This window comes from Akebia trifoliata, chromosome 10 (genome assembly GCF_017979445.1).
Source record: "Akebia trifoliata isolate Shusen 1 chromosome 10, ASM1797944v1, whole genome shotgun sequence".
In the NCBI taxonomy this organism is placed as follows: Eukaryota; Viridiplantae; Streptophyta; class Magnoliopsida; order Ranunculales; family Lardizabalaceae; genus Akebia; species Akebia trifoliata.
The window spans coordinates 29,228,953-29,254,176 of record NC_141384.1 but is presented as its reverse complement, the minus strand read 5'-3'; the positions used below and the strand labels follow the sequence as shown (position 1 = coordinate 29,254,176).

Here is a 25,224-nt window from a genome sequence, read left to right as displayed (position 1 = left end):
AATCTGGCCCAGAAAGCAATTGCTTCTGGCCCATTTACAACTTTTGTATTTTGAGCAGATTCCAACTATAACCAAGATGTTGCCACGTGGAAACTTATGTGGGCCTATCAAATCCCACTGGAAGAAATCAAGAAAATATAGCTCATAGATCAGAAGATCACATGATCGATAATAATGTTGAATCTTGACGTAAAAGATTCTTCAAGTGGTCCCCACTACCCAACAAAATACGTGGGTCCTACAACCATACTATTGCCACGTGTCAACAAGTACGTAAACTTACTCCATAGCTATCAAATACTCGTCACGATTCAAAGCAAGTTGAAACAGAAGAAAGAGATAAGACGACGACAGACATGAAGACAGCTTTTGCTTCTTTTGCGAAAAAGAAAAAGTGCGGAATCCAGAATTATTTATAAATTATAAATCTATAAAATATTTCAAGTCCACGATCTCGTACATCCGTGATATATAATATTAAATTACTTCTATATATCCATTTCACAATTCACATTAAATATCTTCTCTCTGTCATCCTGATTCTCTTCTTAAAAGCGTTCTTGGACCTTGGACAGAGCCCTCCAATGGCGTTTTCTGTAAATTTGTTCAGAAAGTCAGAAATTTACGGCTCTGTCTTGACTGATAAAAAGCGTTCGATCTTTAATTCAAGAACTAGTCAAATTTCAAGCCTTTCTTCTTCAAATTCAATCTTGTTGCTGTGTCTCTGAGCTTCATCTGCTCTGCATTTTTGTGAGCAAAAGCTTCAAAGTCTAGGGTTTCAAGTGTTCTTAGTTTGTGGGACTGTTCGAATCGTTTCGTTTGAGTTCTTTTTTTATGTGATTTAGTATTACAGAGTGTTCGCATTTCTTCGTAAGAAGTGTTGGTTTTTAGGGTTTGTTGAGAGTGGAACTGTTGAAGAAGCTTTTCTTGGTGAGCTGTCAGTTTTTTTGTGTGGTCTCTCTCTCTCTCTGTTTCTTGTCTTCCCGATGAAGCTTTTAGGGTTTTGTAAGTTGTGTAAGATATGATCTTTGTGTCTTGGAATTCGAACTTCTTTTTGTTTGTTTTACTCTGGAGAGGCTTAAATGCTTTGTGCTTTCGGTGGTTTGAACTTTGAATTTTTAGAAATCGAGCTTTGGTTGAACTTTTCTCTCTAGATTTTGAAGGAGGTTCGAATCTAGGGTTTTAAAAGAAGCATTTCATCTAAGAAGTTAGAATCTTTTTCTTTTTTGTTGCATGAAGCCTTTGTTGTTACGAATCTGAGCCAATATTGCAGTTTGGACAAGTTTGAGATCTTACAAAAGCTTTCCCCGTGAAAATTTAGCATCTTTTGGTACAAATCTGTGCTTTGGCTGCAAGTTTCAAGGCACAATCAAGTCCATTTCCCAATTCTTTCAGAAGTTTGTGAATATCAAGTTCTTTTTTCTTTTCTTTTTTTCAAGAATTTAAGTTGATTAACAGATCAATCTTCTCAAATTGAGTACAAGAGTTTCTTTGATCATTGTTTGAGTAAATGCATGGATGGGAGAGAAGCTATGTCGGCATCTTACTATATGCAGAGAGGAGTTACTGGGTCAGGTTCAGGAACACCAACTGGGTTACATGGATCGCAGGGTTTTAGGCCATTATCGTCGAATCCAAGCATACCAATTCACTCTAATATCGGAGGAAATTCGGTTGGATCAACATTTCCAGTAGATCCATCGTCTGGGATTTCGCCTCATGGAATTAACATGAGTTTGCCAGCAGGAATGCCATCGGGTGAGACTGTGAAGAGAAAAAGAGGGAGGCCACGAAAATATGGACCAGATGGATCTGTGTCATTGGCATTGTCGCCTGTGTCATCTACGCCTTCTCCGGCAGCATTGGTTTCGCCAACCCAGACGCAGAAACGGGGTAGAGGGCGGCCACCCGGGACGGGAAAGAAGCAGCAATTAGCTTCACTTGGTAAGTTTTCTGGAAGACATTCCTTTTTTGTCCATGATTCATTATAAAATGTTTAGTTTCAGCTGGTTTTTATCAATCTCAATTATTGTTAGAACTGAACAATTTGCCTCCCATTTTATGTATTTTAAGTTTTGGGTCTTTTCTTACAATGCATCTTTTACATTGCATTTTATTTGCTGCCCAAACTATAACATTTTGAATACTTAGATGTGTTGATTTCCATTATAAACAACATCATAAATTGGATAAAATGCAATACTTCTATGCTAGGTGGTTCGTCTGTTTTAAGTTTTAATATTTTTCTTAACCATAGCAAATAAGACTAATTAGGATTTAATAATGTATCAACTGTAATCCTCACACTTAATAGAACTAGTTATCTTCTTGACCCTTTTGATATTGTATGCATTTTTCTATTTGAAGCGTGACTTTTGAACCTCTATAACAAAAATAGTTACATGACTGTTCTTGTATTAATTAGGTGCAATGCAAGCAAAGATGGAGGAAAAACAACAAACAAAATGCCTAATGCTTGTGAAAGATGTCACATTTCTTGACTAATTGTTTCACTTGGTTAAATAAAGTAAATAAGATGGGGTTGGATGAAAAAGAATAAAGGGACTCATTCGTTGAGATTCCAATAGATGACCCTATCCACGTCTCTCCGGGTCCTACTGGGTACACCACTTCTCACAGGCAAAGATCTGTTAAAATTTCCTATGAGCATTTATAAACATCTCCAAAAATCCATTAGCAGGGGAGACTAAGAACCTCCTGTAGCTCTAGCAAACACTTCTAATCCATACATAGCTCTAGCAAACAGTTTTAATCTACACCATTTTTTGATCAATAATCATGGCCTTCGACATATATATCGATGAAGTCATTCACAACCCATGAGTTTATGTAAGGACACTCATCTGTTCACTTTTGTTAAAGAGGTTCAAAAAGCACACCTAAAATGAAAAAAATGTGCACATGTTTTAGAGGGGTCAAGAAAATAACTAGTTTTATTAAGTGTCTGAGAATGGCGGTTAATGCATTATCAAATCTTGATTAGTCTCATTTGCTGTAGTTAAAAAAATACATTAAAACATAAAACAGATGAACCACCCAAGATAGAAGCATTGCATTTAATCATATTTTACCCAGTTTCTAAGGTTGCTTATAATGCAAATCAACACATCAATCGTACTCAAAATGTTGTAGTTGGGCAACAAATAAGAATGCAATGTAAAAGTTGCGTTGTAAGATAATAATACCCAAAGCTTAATATATATGACATGGGTGGCAAATTCATGGTTTGTGAAAGACATGCTTTGTACTGTATCCGAACTCTTAGTAACAAAAAATGGTGTTTTTTTAAGGGAAAAAAATCGCGTTTGAAATGCGTCTTGTACCTTTGATGATTAAAAAAAACGACTTTTGAAGAAGTCACATTTTCTTTCCATTTGAAATGCATTTTTTTAACGTTTTAAAAATATTTTTTCAACAAAAAAAAACTCAACACTTTCTTTTTTTAAATGTGAGATTTGATACATAATAGAATTTGGTGATTCATACATGTAAAAATATGAGATTTCATGATAATATCTTGATGTTATATTATGATTTTTCATTTTTTTCAATAGTTTATTATTTTGAACAAAAGATATGTTTTTGTAAACTTTTTTTTGACATAATAACATGTATAATTATGTAGAACATATTATATTGGAAATATAGAATAAATATCTTATGTATTATTAGATATATAAATTTTTCATAATTTCTAAAATATTTTTTATATTTTATGTTTCATCTTCTTTTTTTTCCAGTTTTCTACAATTTTTCCAAAGTTTTCCTTTGCCATTTTAGACCCATACTCTGACTTTGTGACTATGTTGATACTACATTCTTTTGGGTGTATCATGACCCTTGCTTATGGTTCACTGTCATGCAGGCGAATGGATTTATGGTTCTGCTGGAATGGGTTTTACTCCACATATCATTACCATTGCAGTAGGAGAAGTATGCTATATCCCCCCTATCGGTTTCTTCCTAGTGTTCTTATTTCTTTCTTTTGTTCATATTTTTTCGCTTCTGGCATGATGACATCACTAAAAATCTTCATAGAAGAGGAAGAGCCTACCTTTAGGACAATTTTTTTCCCTTGTACGATTCATATTGTAGCATCACTTGTTATCTGAATCTTTATTTTGTTGAATGTTCTGTAGGCATATAAAGATTAAGTTCTGGAATGACAAACTTGATATTTTTTCCTCAACGATGTGAAACTTTGTCATTTTTCATGAAGGTTTTCAAGCTTTGCTGGTTTTGTAGCTGTGATGTCAACTCAAAAATGCCTATGCCCTACAGATGTGAGGACCATCATGGGTTCAAAATGTCAGATTTGGTGAATCCTATAAAATAGGTTTTCTGCACTCCGCAGTATACTTTCTATATATATATATGGATTTGACTGAGTACCATAGAGGGAGAGGGATCCCAAGACCAATAAACCAGTGCTGGCTAAGGCCATTTTGTACTTGATCTGAGTTAACACATTATCTCCCTATCAGTTTACTATAAGTCTTGAATTTACATGAGTTTTTTTTTACCTGCACTTGGTAGATTTTTTGAACAGGTTTTTCCCATAAAGTATAACGGATAATGCTGTGGGATATCTTATGATCTATGTCATATATCTATGGACAGGAGAATACTTTTGTGAAACTTTATATTTATTTCATGAAGACGTATGTTGATTTATATCTTGCAAACGAAGAACCAAAAAAAAAAAAAATGTATGTTTCATGTTGGAATTTTTGCAGTTCCAGAATTCGTGCTATATATAACTTGGAAATAAATAGAATGATGAACATTGATGTGAAAAAACACATTATTCTCAACATGGCGCTTATGGTAGTAGCCAGTCCAGATGAAGGACTAGAATGATTCCTCAATGCTGAAATCCCTTTTTGTAGCTTAGTTTCATCAGGCATGATTTTCACTGCATTTGGTAGTCTGATATTATTGCACAAGGAGGCATCTATTTTAACTTGAACTTGTCTTATGCAGGATATCGCAACAAAGATAATGTCACTTTCACAACAGGGGCCAAGGGCCATCTGCATTCTCTCTGCCAATGGTGCTGTGTCTACAGTGACTCTTCGTCAGCCCGCAACATCAAGTGGCACCGTAACATATGAGGTTCACATGTGCTTTCTAGTTTGATATACATTTTGCCAGGAATACTATAATTTATGGATATCTTGTCTTTCTTGTCAAGATTTATCCAAGTCATTTACACTTAACTGTCATAAAAATAGCTTAGCAAAGGCTACAACTTTTTATAATGAGATTTCCCTTAAAATCTAATAAACTTTAATCAGTAGTTGAAGCGGACCTTCAACTTTTTTATTTTTGCTAAGCAAGCAAGTTGGTGGTTAGTAATTAGTCGGTGAATGATGCTTTTGAACCCAGTTTGTGGAATCAACACTCATAGATTTCAACCAACATCTAATTTATTAGCGAGTAAAATTTGATTGAGTAAACATGTGTTAACCAAAGCAGAAGCACTTCTTTTTTGTTTTTTGTTTACTCCAAACCAGGATTAATTTTATTTCTATTAATGAAGAGGTTTCCATTATGATGGTCTGTAAATGGCTGAAATGGTCTGCCCATTGTAGCAACACTGGACTTGGACTAATGTGAGATCCAGCTGGAGAGACTGATCACAACGTATTATTATTTAGCTAGACTCTTACCGGCCTTTTGTCCATGATAAACAAATTTCACATGTATAATGATTTGTTGTTCCATGGACTCATTGTTCATCCCTACAGTGGGATGTTGGACTAAACATTGTTTGATGTTTTACAATATAATGCACATAAAATTACATACCTACATTTATGCATACAGAAACAGAATGCTAGTTAGGATCCCTCTGTGACTTATAAGTTGCTGAAACTTGAACATGCTTGATATTTTTGACCTTGTAGGGCCGGTTCGAGATACTGTGCTTATCAGGATCCTTCTTGTTAACTGATAGTGGTGGATCCCGCAGCCGCAGTGGTGGTCTAAGTATTTCCCTTTCTAGTCCCGATGGTCGTGTCATCGGTGGTGGAGTCGCGGGGATGCTTATTGCTGCAAGTCCAGTCCAGGTAAATGATTGGGCCTTTATTGTACCTTAGTATATAATTTGATTTTTTGATGTCTTCAATTGCAAGTCTAGTGGGAAGGCACCCAAATGCACTCGTCAGCCTTTGGAAGTGATGTAGAAGAGAGGAGTTGGACTAGTCTTCTTGTATTCTTTCTTGCTTATTTTCTCTACTGTGTATGTGGATGACTTGCTCTACAGGTGATTCTGGGGAGTTTTGTATACAGTGGTTCAAAGAGCAAGAGCAAAGCAGCAGGGGAGGGTTCTGATTCTGCCGCAGACACAAACCTAGCTACTCCAATAAGCATTCCGCCAAATCAAACTCTCACACCTTCAACAGTGAGTGGTTGGCCTGGTTCACGGCCAGTGGATATGAGGAATGTCGCACATATTGATATTGACTTGACGCGAGGATGACGATATTCCGCCCTCTGCTTCATCCACTTGAATGATATGGCGTTGGTAAACAAGCAAAGTCTTTTGAGCCTCTTATGGAACTTGTTTCTTTTAGCGATTTGTACTAACATGTGCACCAAAGTTGGTCATTTTGTACAACATTTGTAGCATGAAAATTTAGTGTTCAATTCAGTGGAGTGTAGCTCTTGGCATGGCGAGAAGAGGTTAAAGGTGCCATGATGGCTTCTGGTTTTTTTACTGAATTCTATTGTAATGCCTGTGATCCAAATGGTTTTGTAGGATTATCAGATTTGAATTCATGGAAGTTTTGCCAATGTGATGCTCTGAGTAGACCGGCTGTTTATTAATCTTGAAATGTGCGTGGGGGGTGTGATGGTTGTTGAAAATATATGCCATTCAACATTTGGTAGATATATTCCAAGGTATATTTTCTGGTAGTTATGTTGTGTTTGTCTCTCTCATTCAGTTAAAGCTTTGAATGTTGTTATTCTATTTTTAAACTGTAGCATTTGGTGAATCATCATCGTCACTGTCCCCCATTAATTTACCATCATATCAATGAAATCATGTTGAATGTTGGATAGTATATCATACTAATAATTAATTGGAAGTTAATTAATATTATTATGATGAGTTCATGGTTTGCTTGATTTTATGGTGTAAGAGCCCAGTATGAATTGAACTGCTTCGATTTGGTACCAGTTCCTGGTTTGGGCCAGTACTATCGAATTCAGTAACATAAGGGTATACCCCATAGTAACAAAAAATGATGATTTCTTGAAGAAAAAAAATGCATTTTGCATCTCCAAACGATGAAAAAACGCAACTTTTTCAGTTACGACAAAAAATGATGTTTTATCCCCTGGTTTTTTTTCGTCTTTATCAAATAGGAAATTTTTGTTTTTGTTCAGCACTTCCTTATTTTTTTTCATATGGGATTTGATGCATAATAGAATTTGGTGGGGATTTTGGTAATAATAACTTGATTTTATGAATTTTCATTAGATATATATGTTTTGTGGTATGGGTATTACACCAATAAATTGAAGGGTTGTAGAACCTTCAACCCAATCATTGAGTTAGAGCTCATTAATCATTCAAGATTGAGCTTTTAAAATCGAATTGAACTTGGATTAGTCCAATTTAGGTAATTTTGAAAGATTTGGTTTATTGATCAAATCTAATTTTATTTTGATAATATATACATTTTATTTTATATTTTAAAAAATAAATATAATATAAAATAATAAAATCTCTAGTAATAAATTTGCATACAATCTCCAAAATCATTAATTTTTATATTTTAATTTTTTTTCTTAATTTTACAAATATATTTAAAAAAGAGATAATATTTTTTTTTTAAAAATAAATAAAATTATTTATATGTAAATATGTAACATTGGGTTTGAATTGAGTCGGGTTGTCTGGATCCTCAACCCGTATTCAATTTGAGTTAAGATTTCTAGTCCTGACTCAACTCATTTTTCATATAACCCAATCCAAGCTCACCCTGATTGAATTCGGGTTAATCCGCCCTAATTGGGGGCCATAGATTAGAACAGCTGACAAACCAATAAGTGACGATAGTACCATACCATAAAAAAAAAATATAAATAAATAAACCCATCTCAGGTAACTTTTGAAGCTAAACTCCATAGATAGAAGCAACTAGTAATTTATATATGGTGAAGGCCGGCCTGTGTTTCCTGATTTGTTCCTACTAAGCTAAACAGAAAACCAATCGGTTTGTTGTTAAGGTCCATGACAATGGGAATACCTCAAATCAAGTTGACCAAAGCTTAATACAATTATTCTTATTTGAAAGGTATGGAGATGGTGAAAGTAGGTATGAATTAACTTTCAAACAAAAGATGATTATTGGGATGATAAGGTGGAATGAGGGAATATGATTCAGACCCCAAATCTATTGACTTAACAACTGAATTCTTCACACCATCTTCTAAAACATTTTGTTATTCCACTTTCAACTTAAGTTTGGAATCCACATTCCTTTCAAGGAACTACTTCAAACACCGTAAAATTTTCAAATAGATTACATATCTAAATAGCAAAATAACAACGAAATACAAATATCCGTTCATCCAAGTGGGCCATTTATTTACTAGCGGTCACTTTTATAAAAGCCCTACAACCCTGAATTTAGGAGACACCCAACAGCTTCTTTATATGCTTCTGTGAAAACATCACAACCAAAAGAAAAAAAAGAAAACCATCCATGTAAGTTAGCTTCTGGACGAAATACAAAAAACTTAAATTATTACCCAAAAATAAATAAATAAAGGCTCATATGATAGGTTTACCTCGATGCTGAGAGGGGAAGTTGTGGGAGCATATCGGTCCACCACATGTCCGTCCTTGTCAACTAGAAATTTGGCGAAGTTCCATTTGATGCCATCTCCAAAGATACCACCTTTGCTTGACTTCAAGAACTTGTACACTGGAGCAGCATTGTTCCCATTCACATCGACCTAACACAAGAATGCAAAGTGTGGGTTTCCTCTAAAATGATAGTAAAGCCATACAAATAGAGAGGGGGAAAAATATATGTAATCCAACAACTGATCTTTTTATGGACCATGTGTTGTTGGTGGAACATATTCAGTTGAAGAAACGAGCATTAAGAATAAGTTTTAGTTTCCTGATCAGTTGAAGGGTCGATTATATGGATAGAAGTAATATTCAAGTTGAAGGCCCTGAGAGACAGACCGAGAACATAGATAGAGTTGGTGAAAGCATACATGAACTCACTACCAATGACAAAAGACCTGACTTTAGACACAGAAGAATGGAGGAAAAAACTGAATTATAAATGATGAACATTCCAGAAATCAAGGACCGACCAGTAACAATATCAATGCAAGATTATAAGGAAAAAAGATGAAAGGAAAAAAAAAAACACAAACAAAAGAAGGTCCAACTTTACATGTTTCGGCACCAAGGACTCCCTACATGAGCATCGACTCACTTCTCACTATGTGCCAATATACCTTTAAAAAGTGAGAATTTTTTTTATATATTATTATTGAGCTTCCCCTACATATCTAGACTACTAGGAAATGTGTTTGATTTGATGACAGCAAGGATTTTAAGAATGAATTAAGAGGAAAGGAAAAGGCTCGCAGATTTATAATATGTTAATGAGAGCGGGTTCGGCAGCCCTAAAGTTTGCCAAGTTTGGTGCCAAACATTTTTTGTAAATCACTTTTGATGGGGTTAGAAGTTTTGGAATAGGCTGATTTTTTGTGAGGATGATCTCTACGGTGAAGAGATCATCCTCACAAAAAAATCAGCTCATTTTGAAACTTCTAACCCTAGTTTACAAGTTGAAGAATCGTGGACCGTCCAATTTTTGTAAATCACTTTTGATGGGGTTAGAAGTTTCAGAATATGCTGATTTTTGGTGAGGATGATCTCCTCATCATAGAGATCATCCTCACAAAAAATCAGCTCATTCCAAAGCTTCTAACCCATATTTTGAAAAATGTTTGGCACCAAACTTGGCAAACTTTAGGGCTGCTGAACCGTCCCCTATGTTAATTGCACAACAAAATGGAGAGAGAGAGTCATGATATTTGTTTTTCATGATTGAGTTGAGTCAATCTACTCTGCATGTTATATAATGAAATGCACCACAAGGTTCCTCAATTATACCTTGTCAAATATGGGATATTCAGCTTTAAAACGAGTGCAAGCAAACTCCAAGATTTGCTCATTACTTCCTGGCTCCTGCTCACCAAATTGATTGCAAGGGAAAGCTAGTATTTCAAAACCTGAACCAAGAATAAACAAAATCAGGCTCTTTTGGTAATTTAAAAAAAACAAAAAATAAATAATAATAATAAGAATTCTTTATCGATATATCAAATATCAGTTCTAAATGATTAAAAAATGGGTTCCTTATTAAGTAGTTGTTCTCAACCAAAACATCATTTGCTTCGAATTGACATATATTTTTTTTAATAAACTAACTCTTGTCCACTTTTTCTTAAACAAGTCTCATGGAGCACACAGCTTCCCCTTTAATTTCCCTTGACGATTCTTAAAAGGGAAAAAAAAGAAAGAAAAAGGACCCATGATAAGGAAGTCCAACAATTACAGTGAGTTGATTTGCTAAGATACCATTGAAAATCAGGATGAATCGCGGCTTAAAAGAGGAACAATCAGACACAAAACATATTATATATGTATAAGCTCAGATAAGAGAATGAAAACCCCAAACCTTGATCCTTGTACTTCTCATACAATTTACTCAACTCAGTGTAGTTCGAATTGGTCAATCCACTGCATCAATCAAATCAAGAAAAAATAAGGATTATAATGCTGCTTTAAAGAAATTATTTAAGTCAACCAAAGTGATTCAAAAGTCCAAGAAAAAAATGAAAATACCATTGAGATGCTACATTGACTATCAAGAGAACCTTTCCTTTGTAAATACTAAGATCCACATCATTTCCCCTAGCATCCTGAATGTAAATGAAATTATACCAAAAAAAAATTGATAAATAAATAAAATCATCAATCCAAAATCCTGAATAAATCTAGCATACTATCCATCAATCAAGCTAATTCTATCACAAAAGAAAATTAATAAGTAAAATATCAATGAAAAGAGAGGAAGTTTTAGTTTCAATTAGAAGAAGAAATCCCTCAGACACATTTCAAAAAACCATTCAATCTATGTAAGACTCTTAGGATAACAAAAGCACACATACTCATCAAAGAAGCCATTATAATAAAGGAAAAAAAATACAGCCTTTTTTCCCTTTGTTATGTGGAAGAAGATGTCAATCATTTTCTAACCCTCTACAGTTTCTAATTCATGTCCTCTCAAATTTTACAGAAAATCAAAATCCCATCTAAAAAAATCTCAAATCTGCAGCAAATCAAATTTCATAAACACATATAACTAGTGCAAAAAAAAAAAAAAAAACTAGTTGAATTCAATAGAACAACAAACAAAGTCATAAACCTAATTAATCCATCATAAAATCATGAGAAATTAAATAAGAAACAAAGTCTCAAACGTCTATCTTCCAACTTATGAAACCAAATCTCAAAAACCCTGAATTTCTCAACATCCAATAATTCCATGGTAGATATTAATAATATCTCAAACCCAACACCAAACTCCCCACCTGCAAAATTAATACAGAAAACATAAAATCACAACAACAACAACAACAACAAAAAAAAACCCTAAAATTCTAAAAATCCAATAATTTCATGATGGATGTTAATAATATCTCAAACCCAACACCAAATTCTCAAAAATTTAAAACCCATCTGCAAAATTAATACAGAAAACCTAAAATAACAAAAAATTGCACATCAAACCAAAAAAAAACAAACCTTGACAGTAAATTCATGGACAGATTCCGGATTTGCCATAGTCGAAGTTGATCTTAAAGGATGAGACAGAAGTCTTGGAGAATGAAAGCTATAAGAAGGACGAAAGTACCCTCTTGTAAAAGACGAAGAAGATGAAGGAGCTGAAAAACCCTGCAAAGCAGACAAATAATGGGTTTGTTTAGAAATCGAAGAGAGATTCTTGGAGAAAAACAGAGAAACGTGGATTGCAGAGACTGTGAGATTTCGGCGATTAAGAACGATACGAGCTGATGAAGAAGAGTAAAGCATCGAAGAGAGGATCAAACCAGAGACCTAAAGCGAAAGCAGTCGAACGGCTCTGTATTTGCTTCTGTGTTCCTGTATATAAGGAGGTGTGGTTTCTGTGTGTACGTGGTTACGCTAAGTACACGCGTCATCTCATGAGTCTTACAGGTGTAACTGTGTGGATTAGTTATGTGATACGCAGTAATTATTTTCGGTTATGCGAGCTCCACGAATTAAAAATTATATGAAGCGCGGAGGGACGGACACGTCTCTGGAGATAGGAATTTGCTATATTGCTAAACATAAATTCTTGATGTGCACCCTTTTTTATTTTCAGAAATGAATTTTGGTTCTATTAATAGTATATGATATATGTGGATTTATACGTGAACATTAAACTTGACTGATAAAGGCTAATTATTAGTTTTAAATATATTTTTTTTAAGGTTGAAGATAGAACTATCTATGGATTGGGTTTGGATCGTAAAATGATTAGTTGTTAATTAGATCTCAATATTCTACTTCGGAGTCTGGACAATTTAATTGTTGGGTAGGATCAAATAATTCTTTTTGTGGGTTGGATTGATTAAGTCGTTCCACAATTTTTCTTATATATTATAAAAAGCCTAGCTCCCAATCCCGAACACGACAAGAAATACGAATTGAGTCTAGTCAGCCAATACCAATAATTGAACAAGACTATTAATAAAATCCAAACCTAATCAATGCCAATTCGGACAAAAACATGGTTCATTGTAAAGATGTCAATAGATTAGAACAGACGTGAAATTCAATTTTATAACTTTGGGTCTGGGTCGATATTTTAAATTTTGATAAGGATTCGATCCAATAAGGTTTTAATTTGATATCTTATTAGGTCTGATCTAGATCAATCATGTCCCGATCCGATAATATGTTAGAAAGTATATAATTTATTTTATATATATGTTAAGATGTATGAAATTTATGTAGATTTTATATATAAAATTAGATTTGCCCTCATCTGAACCCAATCTGATTGTTAATGGATCAGATTTAGATCTTAATATCAAGTTCTGATACAAATCTGATCCGATACATTATTGGATCACTTAAATCCAATCCGATTAAATCAAATCGATACCAAATCAACCTTAATTCGATCTGAACCAATCCATTGACAGCCATAGTTCATTGATAGCTTGATTGAGTTCTTAATCTCTCTTATTTGATCATTTTGTTACTAAAGTATAATATCTTCATGGATATTTTCTTCTTAGTCAAAGATCAAGCACAATAGTGGTTTAAATATCACGCAGTTGTCTGAATTACTTTAAAACAGCAAATGTTCATTTTAATGACGTGGCATCAGTTGCGCGTTTTACATAGCCGTTGATCTTCTTTGACTTTAGAGTAATTTAGACATGCCCCTCTACGTTGGTCAATATTATGGATCCCCACCTATTTTCAAACTGATGACGTACCCCCTTAGCTTTGCTGTTAATAGAAGGCAAAATGTCCTTATCCTTCATTTTTCTAGAAACTCTCTGTTATCTTTTAGTTATTTATTTTTAAGGTAAATTATTTTTAACCTATTATTCAGTCCATATTCAACAAATCCTTGATTTTTTTATCCAAAAATTCATCTTACACTCCAACAATCTTATTTTATTATTGAGATTTGAAATTTAAAACAAAGATATAATCTTAAAATTGCGTACGAATTTGGAATTTGTCATCTTCAAGTTGTTAATCTCTAGGATGAAATATTTCTATCCTAGTCATCCTCATCTTTGATCCAACATCTTCAATGTATTATATAAATCCTAGATGTTTCTATCATAAAATTTCTCCTTTTATTTTGTTATTAAGATTTTAACATTGACTTGGATAAAAATTTTAAGGTTGAAAATTAGGTTAAAAAATAGGTTGGCTTGAGAAGAAAATAAAGGGTTTTTAGTTAGAGTTTGAAAATGGAAAATATTGAAATAACATTGAAATTAACATCGTTTCAGACCTTATTGATGTGGATGTGTCTACAGAAACATATATGATTTTCATCGAGATATGAGCGAGAAGCATTTATGATTTTGCATACCAATGTCTGAAGCGATGTCGATATCAATGTTTCTCCAACCCGAATCTTTGAAAATTAGGGTATTAAGATATGAGTTGTGATAAATTGACTTAAGAAAAACACTCATTTACATGGTAACGTGTACAAAACCATACATTTTTCCTCGAGATATACAAGGAAAAAAAATCAATGGTTGCATGCACACTATCACAACAGTCCCTTTTGAGGTTTTTTTTTTTTTTTTTTTTTTTAAGTTAATATAACTTTATTCTATAGATATTTATATTTGAGAGTTACTATTATCAAACCAACTTATACTATCACCACACCAACTATGTGCAATTCTTTGGTGATGTACATAGGAATTACTGTGACAAGAAATGCTTCCTTGCTTCTCAGGATTTTTAATTCTAGAAACAACCATGGTGAACATTCTTCATCATCAATTGTAAAGAAAGAAATTGAGATTTTCTGGTAATAAAAAATGATGCTAAATGAATGAGTTAATAACACAAGGTCACATGTATTGGAAGAAAAAGAAGAAAAAAACCTGCTGATTAGTTAGATCGAGAGACAATTCTTGGGGTAGATGATAAGCGGTTAAGTTTTCGACTTTTACCCTTTTTCCTATACATGTGGCATCATGCGATTGATTTATCAGCTTAGTATTATTTTTCGTTAACAGTAAATTTGGACTCGAGAGAAAGCCTACCTCTCTTTCTGGTAGGAACTTTCATTAATTTCTCCACTATCTAGATAGATGCGTAGATGGGGTGGTTCGAGAATTTTTACTTCTTCATCTACTCAATTGGTTTGAGAATTTCTTCTTCTTCATTTAATAAACTACTATTGGGTTTCGACCCATAACTCGAATGGTTGACATATTGCAATGCAACTTTTGACTTAATGGGTTTCACCCATAGCTCAATTAATTGACATATCGCAATGCAACTTTGAGATCACATGTTCAAATCCAACTTACATACCAAAAAATAAGAAGTTGACCCAATGGATGTGAATGATCCGATCATCAACGCGTACTCAATAAAATCATTATTTATCAATACAAACACCTTTGGAAAGTTCAAATATTTGAATAAACCCAAATGTTAAAACAAACTCTGGGAAAATCCCTATCAATTCTTAACAAACACATCGAATAACCCCAAGGGTTGGTTCAATGGCAATTTTGAATCCAATATGCGATGAGAGTTTGTAGGTTGTGTTCGATACCCAATATGAGCAATGGCTCTTCGAGGCCACCCATGTGATGTGCGGGCATTGCACGTGCCTGAGAGAGGGACTCAAAGCCTTGGTCCAGTCTCTGGCTCCCCCGGTTCCACTAGTCAAACGTAAGTTCGGATACCCCCATCAAACAAAAAAAAAAAACACATTGAATTAGTTAATATCTATCATATAATAGGACTGATTTCACCATACCAGTTTAACATATTGAACAGTTGAGGCTGAAGATATTGTTCTAGCTAAAATATTTTCTTAATTTTTCTTGTTTCACTCCACAACTTACTGATCACTAGATTATTATAAATTATTTGGGAGGTATCACACTAGTGTCACTCATTGTAGATAAAGAACTTGCAAAAGCATTCGATAACACGCATCTCAAAGCTTATATGATTGAAAAATCACCACAGCACATATTAATGAAATATTAAATGTTGACCTAGCAAACAAATCATTGGTGGTTTACGATTGAGCTCATTAATTGTGTGAAATGATCTAGTTTTTTTTTTTTTAAGAACAAGATATATTTTTAGGGCTCGGTTTCGAAATACATTTCCTTACTAAACGTCTGACGTGAACTATTTCTTTGTCCTGAAAAAAATAATAACTTACTTTTTTGAATAACAATGAGTATACCGTTCATCTTTTTCTGTTATAAATCACCAAAGTCTTGTTGCAATAGTCCTTGGAAATCTCATTTAAAATAAGAGAGTGGGAGTTTTAGCTAGGTAATTCAGAAATTTTTTGAGTCAAAGAAAATTTGGTTTGAGATTACTAAATTATTAAGTTGTTGTCCAAAAATTGAAGGGTCGTCATTTAGCAAGAAAACCATTTATTAAGAATAAAAGGTGGCATGTGCATACACACATGTATCTAAAAGGCTTATTTGTAATTTAAAAATTAATTAAGAAGTGATTTTGAGATGTTAAACCCGAATCAAATCTTCCTTCCTTGCTTTGCATGTTTCCTCTTTTTTTTTTTCTTATGGCAGAAGTGTCGGGATTCGTAGTCTCCATTGACAAGGGCAAGGCAATTGGCTTCCTAGGGCATCACATCTCGCCCAAATCCCCCGGTTACATACAATACCCCACCAATCACATGCCAACCAAGATAGATAAAATCCTTGTGGTGGCCAACAAGACTTGAACTCAAGACCTCTCCCTTTTTGGAGTGAGGCCTTGGTCATTACGACAAATACTTGTTGGTACCAATCACACATGCAAGATAAGACGGGTGAAATCCCTATGGTGGCAAATGAGGAGATTTGAACTCATGATTTCTTCCTTTTTGGAGGAAGGCTTTGGCCACTACATCTAACACTTGTTGGTACTAATCACACATGCCAATAAGACAAGTCAAATTCCTATGGTGGCTAACAAGGAGGCTTGAACTCAAGACCTCTCTTTTTTTAAGGAGACCTTGGTCACTACGCCCAACACTTGTTTGGTCACTTTAGTTGCTTCTTTGTCAACAAATTTTGATTCAACTAAAGTAATTGATGAAACTTGATCAATTAATGAAACTAACTTTATTGCCTCTCCTGGGCCAATAAATTGGATCCAAACATAGGTCTAACGGAACGACTCTACTTGCATTAATGCCCAGCAAACGAAACTACACACTCTTGATTGGTAGGCTTAGTCAAGTCAAGTATATATGCGTTATTGTATATGTCGCTTTATTCCACTTTCTCTTTATATCCTAATGGAAAATGCTGAAATGACAAAAAGAATTTATTGCGATTCTCACAAGTCTGATGTGGGATGTGCACATAACCATAGATATATTTTCTCGTAATACGAGTAAAAATCATCTACGAATTTGTATGCATGTTCACATCAAAATTGTGAGAATCACAGTAAATCCTGTCACCCCAGCACGACTCTATTCTAATTCATTCACACTTTATCTTTATTCCACTTTCTCTTTATATTCTAATTCATTCGCACTGTCTCTTTATTATAATTATGAGTTTTGAAATATTCAATCAAATCCCAACCCTACTCCAAGAAGATTGGTTTGAGATATAAAACACAAATCGAATAATAATATTTGACTTTTGAACCTCAACTAATTGGGTTGGTGCGAATATTGATGTGAGTCTAGGGGTGGAGTTAGTGACTGTTTATGTGAGGGACAAATTATAGTCAATTGGAAAGGTGGAAGGGCTTTAATATGATTTTGGTTTTGGGTAGTAAATTCAAGATTCTTTGATTAGAGGATCAAGAAAAGTGCATTTAAGTTATTTCTCATTAGTATATGAGAATAGACCTAAGTCAAACAGCAATATCATTAGTTTAAAAACATAGTGTTTCTCAATATTCACAAAAAAAATAAAATAAATAAAATAAAAATAAAACCTACATGCCCCCCTAGACCACGGTCTTCTTTAATAAACTTAGGTAAATAACCTAAATACCCTCTTCTTCAATCTGAAATAAAAAATTCCCTTTGATTTATCTTCCAAAAACCAACATCTTTACCCTAGTATTCAACCTTAAGAATGAGATACTATTTTTGAAGTAGAAGATGTTGATATGTTTTTTGACTAAAACATTTTAAAATTTTCTATAAGGGATTAAGTTGAAAGTCAAAATATATGTCGAAAATGATGGTATTTAGGTTATTATATTTTTGTTAGTCTACTAAAAAAAGAACACAACGAAAGGGGACATCTCATTTGTTTGAAAACAGAGGGGATAAGTCAAATATTCACCATAATGTCGAGGGATAGTAAATCACCCAAAAAATAATGAGGGGGGCTTGTCTTCAATTTGAAAACATAGAAGGCATGAACATTCTGAAAAGAAAAATTGATGATTACTGATTAGCCCCCCTTATATTTTGATGGATATTAGAGATACCTACTCTAATTTTTAAACTAAAGATACATAACCCCCATTGAATGTAAAAAAAATAAAATATGAGAGACCCTTTTACATTTTGAAGGATATTAGAGATACCTCCTCTATTTTTCAAACTGACAACAAAAAGACCCCCACATTATCATTAGTCTTTGAAAAGAAAGATTTGACGGGGCGGCCAATCTCTTGCATTTTTATCATTAGTCTTTAAAAAGAAAGACAACTCCATGGGAACCTTACTCATCAAGTTTGATACTCAACAAACTTTTGGATTGGCTCACGTCATTTTAAATGATAAAATATTTATAATATCCTCATTTATTGAAATCAAATACTTCTTATATTATCTCACCTCTCAATTATGATTCTCTCCAGAAATCGTGCATAGATTAAGTCCAAAAGTTCATTTGATTGTAGTGTTGGATTGCCAATGTCGCCATATGGGCCTAACGATACTTTTAGGGGAGAGAATATATATTAAGAGGATATATATAATATAATAAGTATTTGATTTAAATAATTGAAGGTATTATAGGTAATTAATCTTATAAAATAATGTGGATCTCATTCTAAAATTTATTCAGTAACCTTTCTTTGGAGTTCTCATAACTTCAAGGGAGTTTTTGTATATAAAAAAAATACAATAGATAGATCTGTCGGTTAAATCTCCTTAAAAAATGGTGATTTACCCCTTAATCTAATTAAAATTATAGATACCCTATGTTCTGAAAACTAATGATATGCAATACTTGTCTCGACCTTCTCAAACTCTAACTAATGTAAAATTACTTATGGGCTCTCACTTTCAATCTCTATTCATCTGTTTGAAAAGAAAAGAAAATTTGTGATTTAACAGCTCACACCCATTTTGGTCAATATTAGAGATTTTTCAAGCATATGACATGCATATTTTGTAGGGTTCATTGAAAAAAAAAATAGAAAAAAAGGTGATTTTAACCCTTCACTTTTTAATCGATTTTAGAGATATTCCATGTGTTATTCAATCTGAAGTTTTGTAAAATAAAGTCGAAAAATATAAAAATAATGTTTTTGAGTTCTTTTTTGTAAAAATCTATCATCTTCAACTCCCTACAAATCATTTCTTATTCTTAAGATTTTAATGTTGAAGAAATAAAATTTTGAGATAAAAAGATAAAAAATGTTACTATATTCAGTGATTAATTGATAAATTATTGATTATTTCGTTCATCTGTAGATTTAATCGACTAATCCCTTATTTGGAGAATTTTACAAAATTTTAAAAATTTCGGAGAATTTTGTAGCTATGTTCATAATTCTTAATTTTATCCCCAAAATCACTTGTCTCTAACAACAGGGCAAGTATTTTTATCTACGATTTTTAACTTTGTTATTATATCTTTATCAACCTTCAAAACCTTAAGAACAGGATTGTATTTTTGGCATGATATATTATCATATGTTGGTATGGTAAGACACTTCTTACCATTTTAATTTTCAAAAAATATTTTTTTGACTTCTTAATTTCTTCACATCCAACCCTTTGAGATATCAAACCTAATGCAAGTTTTTTTTGCAAGTCCAAACATCCATGATTTCAATAGGATTCTTTGATTACTATTATGGAGATTAAAGTTTCAAATCTTAAAAAATGTCAATAAATATATATATTGAAATTCATAGAATTTCATCCTCTACAAACCCATGGCATTGGATCACATTTTTTAATGTCACAAGCTGATGCAATTAGGAAATTTTCTTTTTTCATTAAGATAATGAGAGAATTTGTTTTTCTCTTTTTTATCTTGTCTTTTTAGCCACATGGTAATGGGTGTGGTGCCGTGAGCTAAAAATCACTCTGATACACTCTTTTGGGTGAACATCAAATTGAATCAACATGTGATTGTTAAATAAGGACTTGATTTATCGAAGAAGTATTCAAATATATGATTAGAAATTTTCCATGATAAAAGGCTTGAATCTAAATGCTATAATTTTTCAATCATGCTGGTACGTGCACGATGCATCTGTCGGCTATATATTTATAGATCAACATTTTATTTTCTTTTGAAAATTAGTCATTATAAACCGATGCTATTTATATGCTCTATGATGTGGCAGTGCATTGTACCATTAATCATTTTGTTCGGGATACCCAACGAAAAAAGATCTATGGTTTTGCTCACATGCCACGTTAGAGAGAATTGAAAGGTGTAAATTTATTAGTAGTCTTTGAAAATAGAAGACTAATAAACTCTCGCTAAACTCTCAAGTTTAAAATTAAAATTTAGCGTTAAAAATTAATTTTTTCTACGATTTTGTTTTTTTAAGTTCATAGAATTTTGTGATCTTGGATCATTTTTTGGTTGTCAGAGTAAGATTTGAAATCTTGCTAAATTTGTAAGGTTAGAGTCACTCTTTATGTAAATATGATGAACACTAGCTGTGTGTTATTTTAACCTCATGTAAAAGAAAATTGCTCAAAGAAATCTGGGATCCACCAATCACATATGCCCACGTGTATCAATGGTATTTCTGTTTTACAAAAAGTACCCTCGCTGATTACAAAACTACCCCTTTTATGCTTGAAGTGGCATGCAGTGAGTAGTCTTTGAGCACTGTTATTAGAAAAAACACGACTCTCAATCGTGTGGGATCCAAGCTGGACGCGGTATTTTTCTAAGATTTTTTTAGGACGTGAGAAGTTTCTTTCAAATCGAACACGTCCACTAGAAGGGCAAAACAGTAAAAATAAACACGAAGAAGTGACTTACTCGTGTTTTCTAACGGGCCCACAACTATTTGGTGGGCCCATTTCCCAAAACTGGGTCTAAACTGAAACACTTTTTGACTTGTTATCGCCGCAGCACACAAGGACTGACTAGACAATGCCACGTGTCATATATTCACCAAGTCTACCTCCCTCAAAAACAACCGTCGTTCGCACCACTTACCACGCGCACATACCGAACCTAGACCTCCTCAACTTTCTTATTAATAGGTATCGTTTCTCAATTCTCTATCACACAGATCTTTTCGTTAATTGGGTTTTTTTTCTTATTTTTTATTTTCCTCAAAATTCATTTTATTTTCTTGGAAATAATGGCGAACATGACTCTCACTGGTTTGTTGAAGAAAACGGCCGAAGAATTTCCATCAAGTCGAGCCCTTTCGATTTCTGGAAAATTCGATCTGACACACTCGCGATTACAATATCTGATCGATCAAGCTGCCTTTCTTCTTGTTGAATCTGGCGTTAAGGCTGGTGATGTTGTTGCTCTCACCTTCCCAAACACCGTCGAGGTTCATATCTTCTCTGTGATTTTTTTAATATATTTTTTGGATTGATTTGGGTTTATTTCTGAGTTTTTTAATTAGGTTAAACTAATCGGTATTAGAAATTCTGTTTTTAAATGATTTTATTTTCACTTTTACGTATTTTCAGATCTTGATTATGTTTTATATTTTATCTGTTTTTTTTTTATTTTATATATTTTATAATCTGGATTGATTTGGATTTCGGATCGCAAATTTGAGAAATTCTTTGTTTTTAAAGTATTTTAAATGTTTTTTTTAACTATATTTTGCAGTTCGTGATTATGTTCTTGGGGGTGATCAGAGCTCGAGCTATTGCGGCTCCCTTGAACTCGGCTTACACAATGGACGAGTTCGAGTTCTACTTATCCGACTCAGAATCAAAGCTCCTAATTACTTCCCAGCAAGGAAACGAGTCGGCTCAGTCCGCAGCAGCCAAACTCAAAATCCCTCACACAACCGCCACCCTCTCTCATGCCGATGCTGACATTATTCTCTCTTCAACTCGTCAAGAATCGAGGATCGAATCGTTTGTTGACTCGGTTTCTCGAATCGTCAATGAGCCATCTGATATTGCCCTATTTCTTCACACCTCTGGCACCACGAGTCGTCCAAAGGGTGTCCCTCTGACTCAGCAAAACCTCGCTGCATCAGCTCAGAACATCAAATCGGTCTACAAACTCACCGAGTCAGACTCAACAGTTGTTGTCCTCCCTCTCTTTCACGTGCACGGGTTACTCGCAGGGTTACTGAGTTCACTCGGAGCTGGAGCCGCAGTTACTCTCCCATCCGCTGGACGATTCTCTGCCTCCACCTTCTGGTCCGATATGCTAAAATACAACGCCACGTGGTACACTGCTGTCCCTACGATTCATCAAATCATCTTAGATCGCCACCTCAGCAAACCCGAACCAACTTACCCAAAACTACGGTTTATAAGGAGCTGCAGCGCATCTCTCGCGCCGGCTATAATGAATCGGCTGGAGGAGGCGTTCGGTGCGCCTGTTTTAGAAGCGTACGCTATGACGGAAGCTTCGCATCTTATGGCATCGAACCCGTTACCCGAAAACGGTTTACATAAGGCCGGGTCAGTTGGGAAATCGGTGGGTCAAGAGATGGCGATTTTGAGTGAGAACGGTGTACCACAGCCGGCGCACGTTAGCGGAGAAGTATGTATAAGAGGGCTAAATGTAACGAAGGGCTACAAAAACAACCCAGAAGCCAATAAAGATGCTTTCAGGTTCGGGTGGTTTCATACGGGTGATCTTGGGTTCTTCGATTCGGACGGTTATTTGCATCTTGTGGGTCGGATCAAGGAGCTTATCAACAGAGGAGGTAAAATTCTCAACTTTCTTAAAGGTCCATATATTATTGTTGGTTTTAGTTATAAACCCGTGGAATTTTGTAAATATTTTAGAAATCCTTTGCCACAGGTCGTCTTTTGAAAAGATAATGTAAATGACGTAAACACCCTCACCTTCAACCTTTTACCAAAATGCCTTGATTTCTTTCTTTTTCTCTCCAAAACCCATCATCTTTCATTTCTTGATTTTTTTTTTATTTTTTATTTTTAAATTAAGTTTGAAATGATGGATATTTTAATAAAAACCAAGGGTACAAGAGTTTAGGTTTAAAAGAAAGAATTTTCCTTTAGTTTGAAAAGATGGGTATATCCAATAATAACCAAAACTGAGAGGGTTACGTCTAAAATCTAAATCAACTATAATATTTTTTTTTTCCCAAAATATTATTATAGGATATCGAATTCTGAATTAATCAACTTTGACCCTCACAAGGGTCTCATAGTCATTTTGACTGGAAATGTAAGTGACAAAACCTCCTCTCTCTTTTTTTTAGTGATTATATTGGCACACCAACTTTGACATACAACACACCAATCCTTGTAGAATTTAAGCGTAGCTTGCGTACAGATTAATGTGTTATAAGTAAAAGTTGGTATCCTATTAGAAAACTTTTTTTTTTTTCTCCCACTTGTGACATTGACAGTCAACAAATCATCCTTTCAGTGAAACTCCAATAAACTAGTGTTTGTTTGGTAAAAAATTGTTGATAAAATATCTGTTTTGGTTTCATGCGTGTCGCCTCAGTAAAAGCGTGTCCAGACTTCATTTTGACAGCGAAGATTTAAACGGAAAACGCGTTTAATCCAGCAAAGCTAGCTTTATTTATTTATTTATTTATTTATTTTTGTGTTAAATGTGAAGAAATGTAATAAAGTAATTTTTGGATTAACAGGGGAGAAGATATCACCAATTGAGGTTGATTCAATCCTTTTGTCCCATCCCGAGGTTGCTGAGGCAGTTGCTTTTGGTGTTCCAGACGATAAATATGGCGAGGAGGTAATAAAACCCACAACTCAATGTGGTATCCATTTTATTATTGGATCATTTTTGGTTTCTAATCTGATTCTTATGGGGGCTTAAACCCCAAGTTTCTTGATTTTAATAATTGAATTTATAAATAATAATGAGTCAAATTATGTTTGTTTTGTTTTAACAGATAAATTGTGCAATAATTCCAAGAGAGGGATCATATTTGGATGAGGCAGAGATAGTGGGATATTGCAAGAAGAACTTGACATCTTTCAAAGTCCCAAAGAAAGTATTCATCACTGATTCACTCCCAAGGACTGCTACTGGCAAAATCCAAAGGAGGATTGTTGCTGAGCATTTCCTTGCTCAAATCTCAGCTGCTAAAGTTCCCAAATTCGGAGCTTAAGCCAACCAGCCAACCAACACAACTCCTATTTATTATCAATCTATATAGTTCAAGGTGCTGTTCTTTCAAAATGGATTAAATATGTTGTTCTTTCTTTTTTTCTTCTTTTGTCAACATTTCTATGATAAATGTTTTTTTTTTTTTTTCAATTTTTAATGAGATAGTAATTGGTAATGTAAATAATTAAAACTGTGTCACATTTGGCGTGATCATGGGCTTCTGGCCAAATATTTAATAACTTTTTTTTAAAAAAACTATTAGTATTGAGACTCTAATCAACACGACGATGTAAACAACTCATCGGGTTGTGTCGTGGCAATCCAAAAGACCCTTATTCTTTATTAAGTCCCATTCATCTTTTTCTTCGTGAGTGCTCTCACTGGTTTTGGGTTTAAAGAAGACAAAGTTGGATGATCTAAGTAATTAAGTCCAATAATGAAAAGGTTAAGAGAATAAGAGTCATCTTCAAAAAAACAGACATTATGTAATGTATGTCTTGCATTCTGTTGGAAAAGGATAATTAGATACAACCAACCATAAATAAGATTACTTAGATGAAACTGTCTTTTGGACTTCATCCAAGGTGTCCAAAATGGCATCTATCAAATTCTCAAAAACTGAAAAATAAATGAAACAGTTAAAATTAACTTTTGTTTTTTCATAAATCATATAATTTTGACTTTAAAAGCTCTTAGACATCAAATCATGTTCTAGAATGCCACGATGCCTTAGTAAGATTTGAAATCATATTAAGTGCGGTTGATGGGAATATTTATTCTTTTAAAAGTACAATTTGAATTTGGCATCAGAAATTTTCAATTTGTCACTGGAGTGTTTCCTGCCAATTGAAGCTTTTACTCAAATCCAAAAAAAAATTTGAGTCCTGA

At 33.9% G+C, this 25,224-nt stretch overlaps 3 protein-coding genes across 5 annotated transcripts; 2 read left to right on the top strand and 1 right to left on the bottom strand.

The window, feature by feature from the left end:
- The first annotated feature begins 509 nt into the window (after positions 1–509).
- Positions 510–6,824, top strand: LOC147393686 (AT-hook motif nuclear-localized protein 11-like). Its single transcript, XM_086455675.1, has 5 exons — positions 510–1,944; positions 3,887–3,954; positions 5,005–5,136; positions 5,931–6,092; positions 6,290–6,824. The coding sequence occupies exons 1-5, from the start codon at positions 1,515–1,517 to the stop codon at positions 6,503–6,505; spliced, it is 1,008 nt and encodes a 335-aa protein (XP_086311801.1). The 5' UTR covers positions 510–1,514; the 3' UTR covers positions 6,506–6,824.
- Positions 6,825–8,463: 1,639 nt separating this feature from the next.
- Positions 8,464–12,336, bottom strand: GPX6 (glutathione peroxidase 6). 3 transcript variants are annotated; one of them, XM_086455678.1, is made up of 7 exons: positions 12,188–12,336; positions 11,876–12,025; positions 10,913–10,989; positions 10,746–10,807; positions 10,178–10,296; positions 8,827–8,994; positions 8,464–8,698 (listed from the first exon to the last, which is right to left on the bottom strand). In XM_086455678.1, exons 2-7 carry the CDS (start codon positions 11,912–11,914, stop codon positions 8,666–8,668), a joined length of 498 nt encoding a protein of 165 aa, XP_086311804.1. In that variant the 5' UTR covers positions 11,915–12,025; positions 12,188–12,336; the 3' UTR covers positions 8,464–8,665. The 3 variants fall into 3 exon arrangements, with proteins under 3 accessions (XP_086311804.1, XP_086311803.1, XP_086311802.1); XM_086455677.1 differs by having other exon boundaries at positions 12,110–12,261; XM_086455676.1 differs by having other exon boundaries at positions 11,876–12,222.
- An 8,985-nt stretch (positions 12,337–21,321) lies between these two features.
- LOC147393684 (putative CoA ligase CCL9) lies at positions 21,322–24,526 on the top strand. The gene is made up of 4 exons (XM_086457112.1): positions 21,322–21,586; positions 21,874–22,933; positions 23,855–23,958; positions 24,119–24,526. The coding sequence occupies exons 1-4, from the start codon at positions 21,386–21,388 to the stop codon at positions 24,335–24,337; spliced, it is 1,584 nt and encodes a 527-aa protein (XP_086313238.1). The 5' UTR covers positions 21,322–21,385; the 3' UTR covers positions 24,338–24,526.
- Positions 24,527–25,224: the final 698 nt, after the last annotated feature.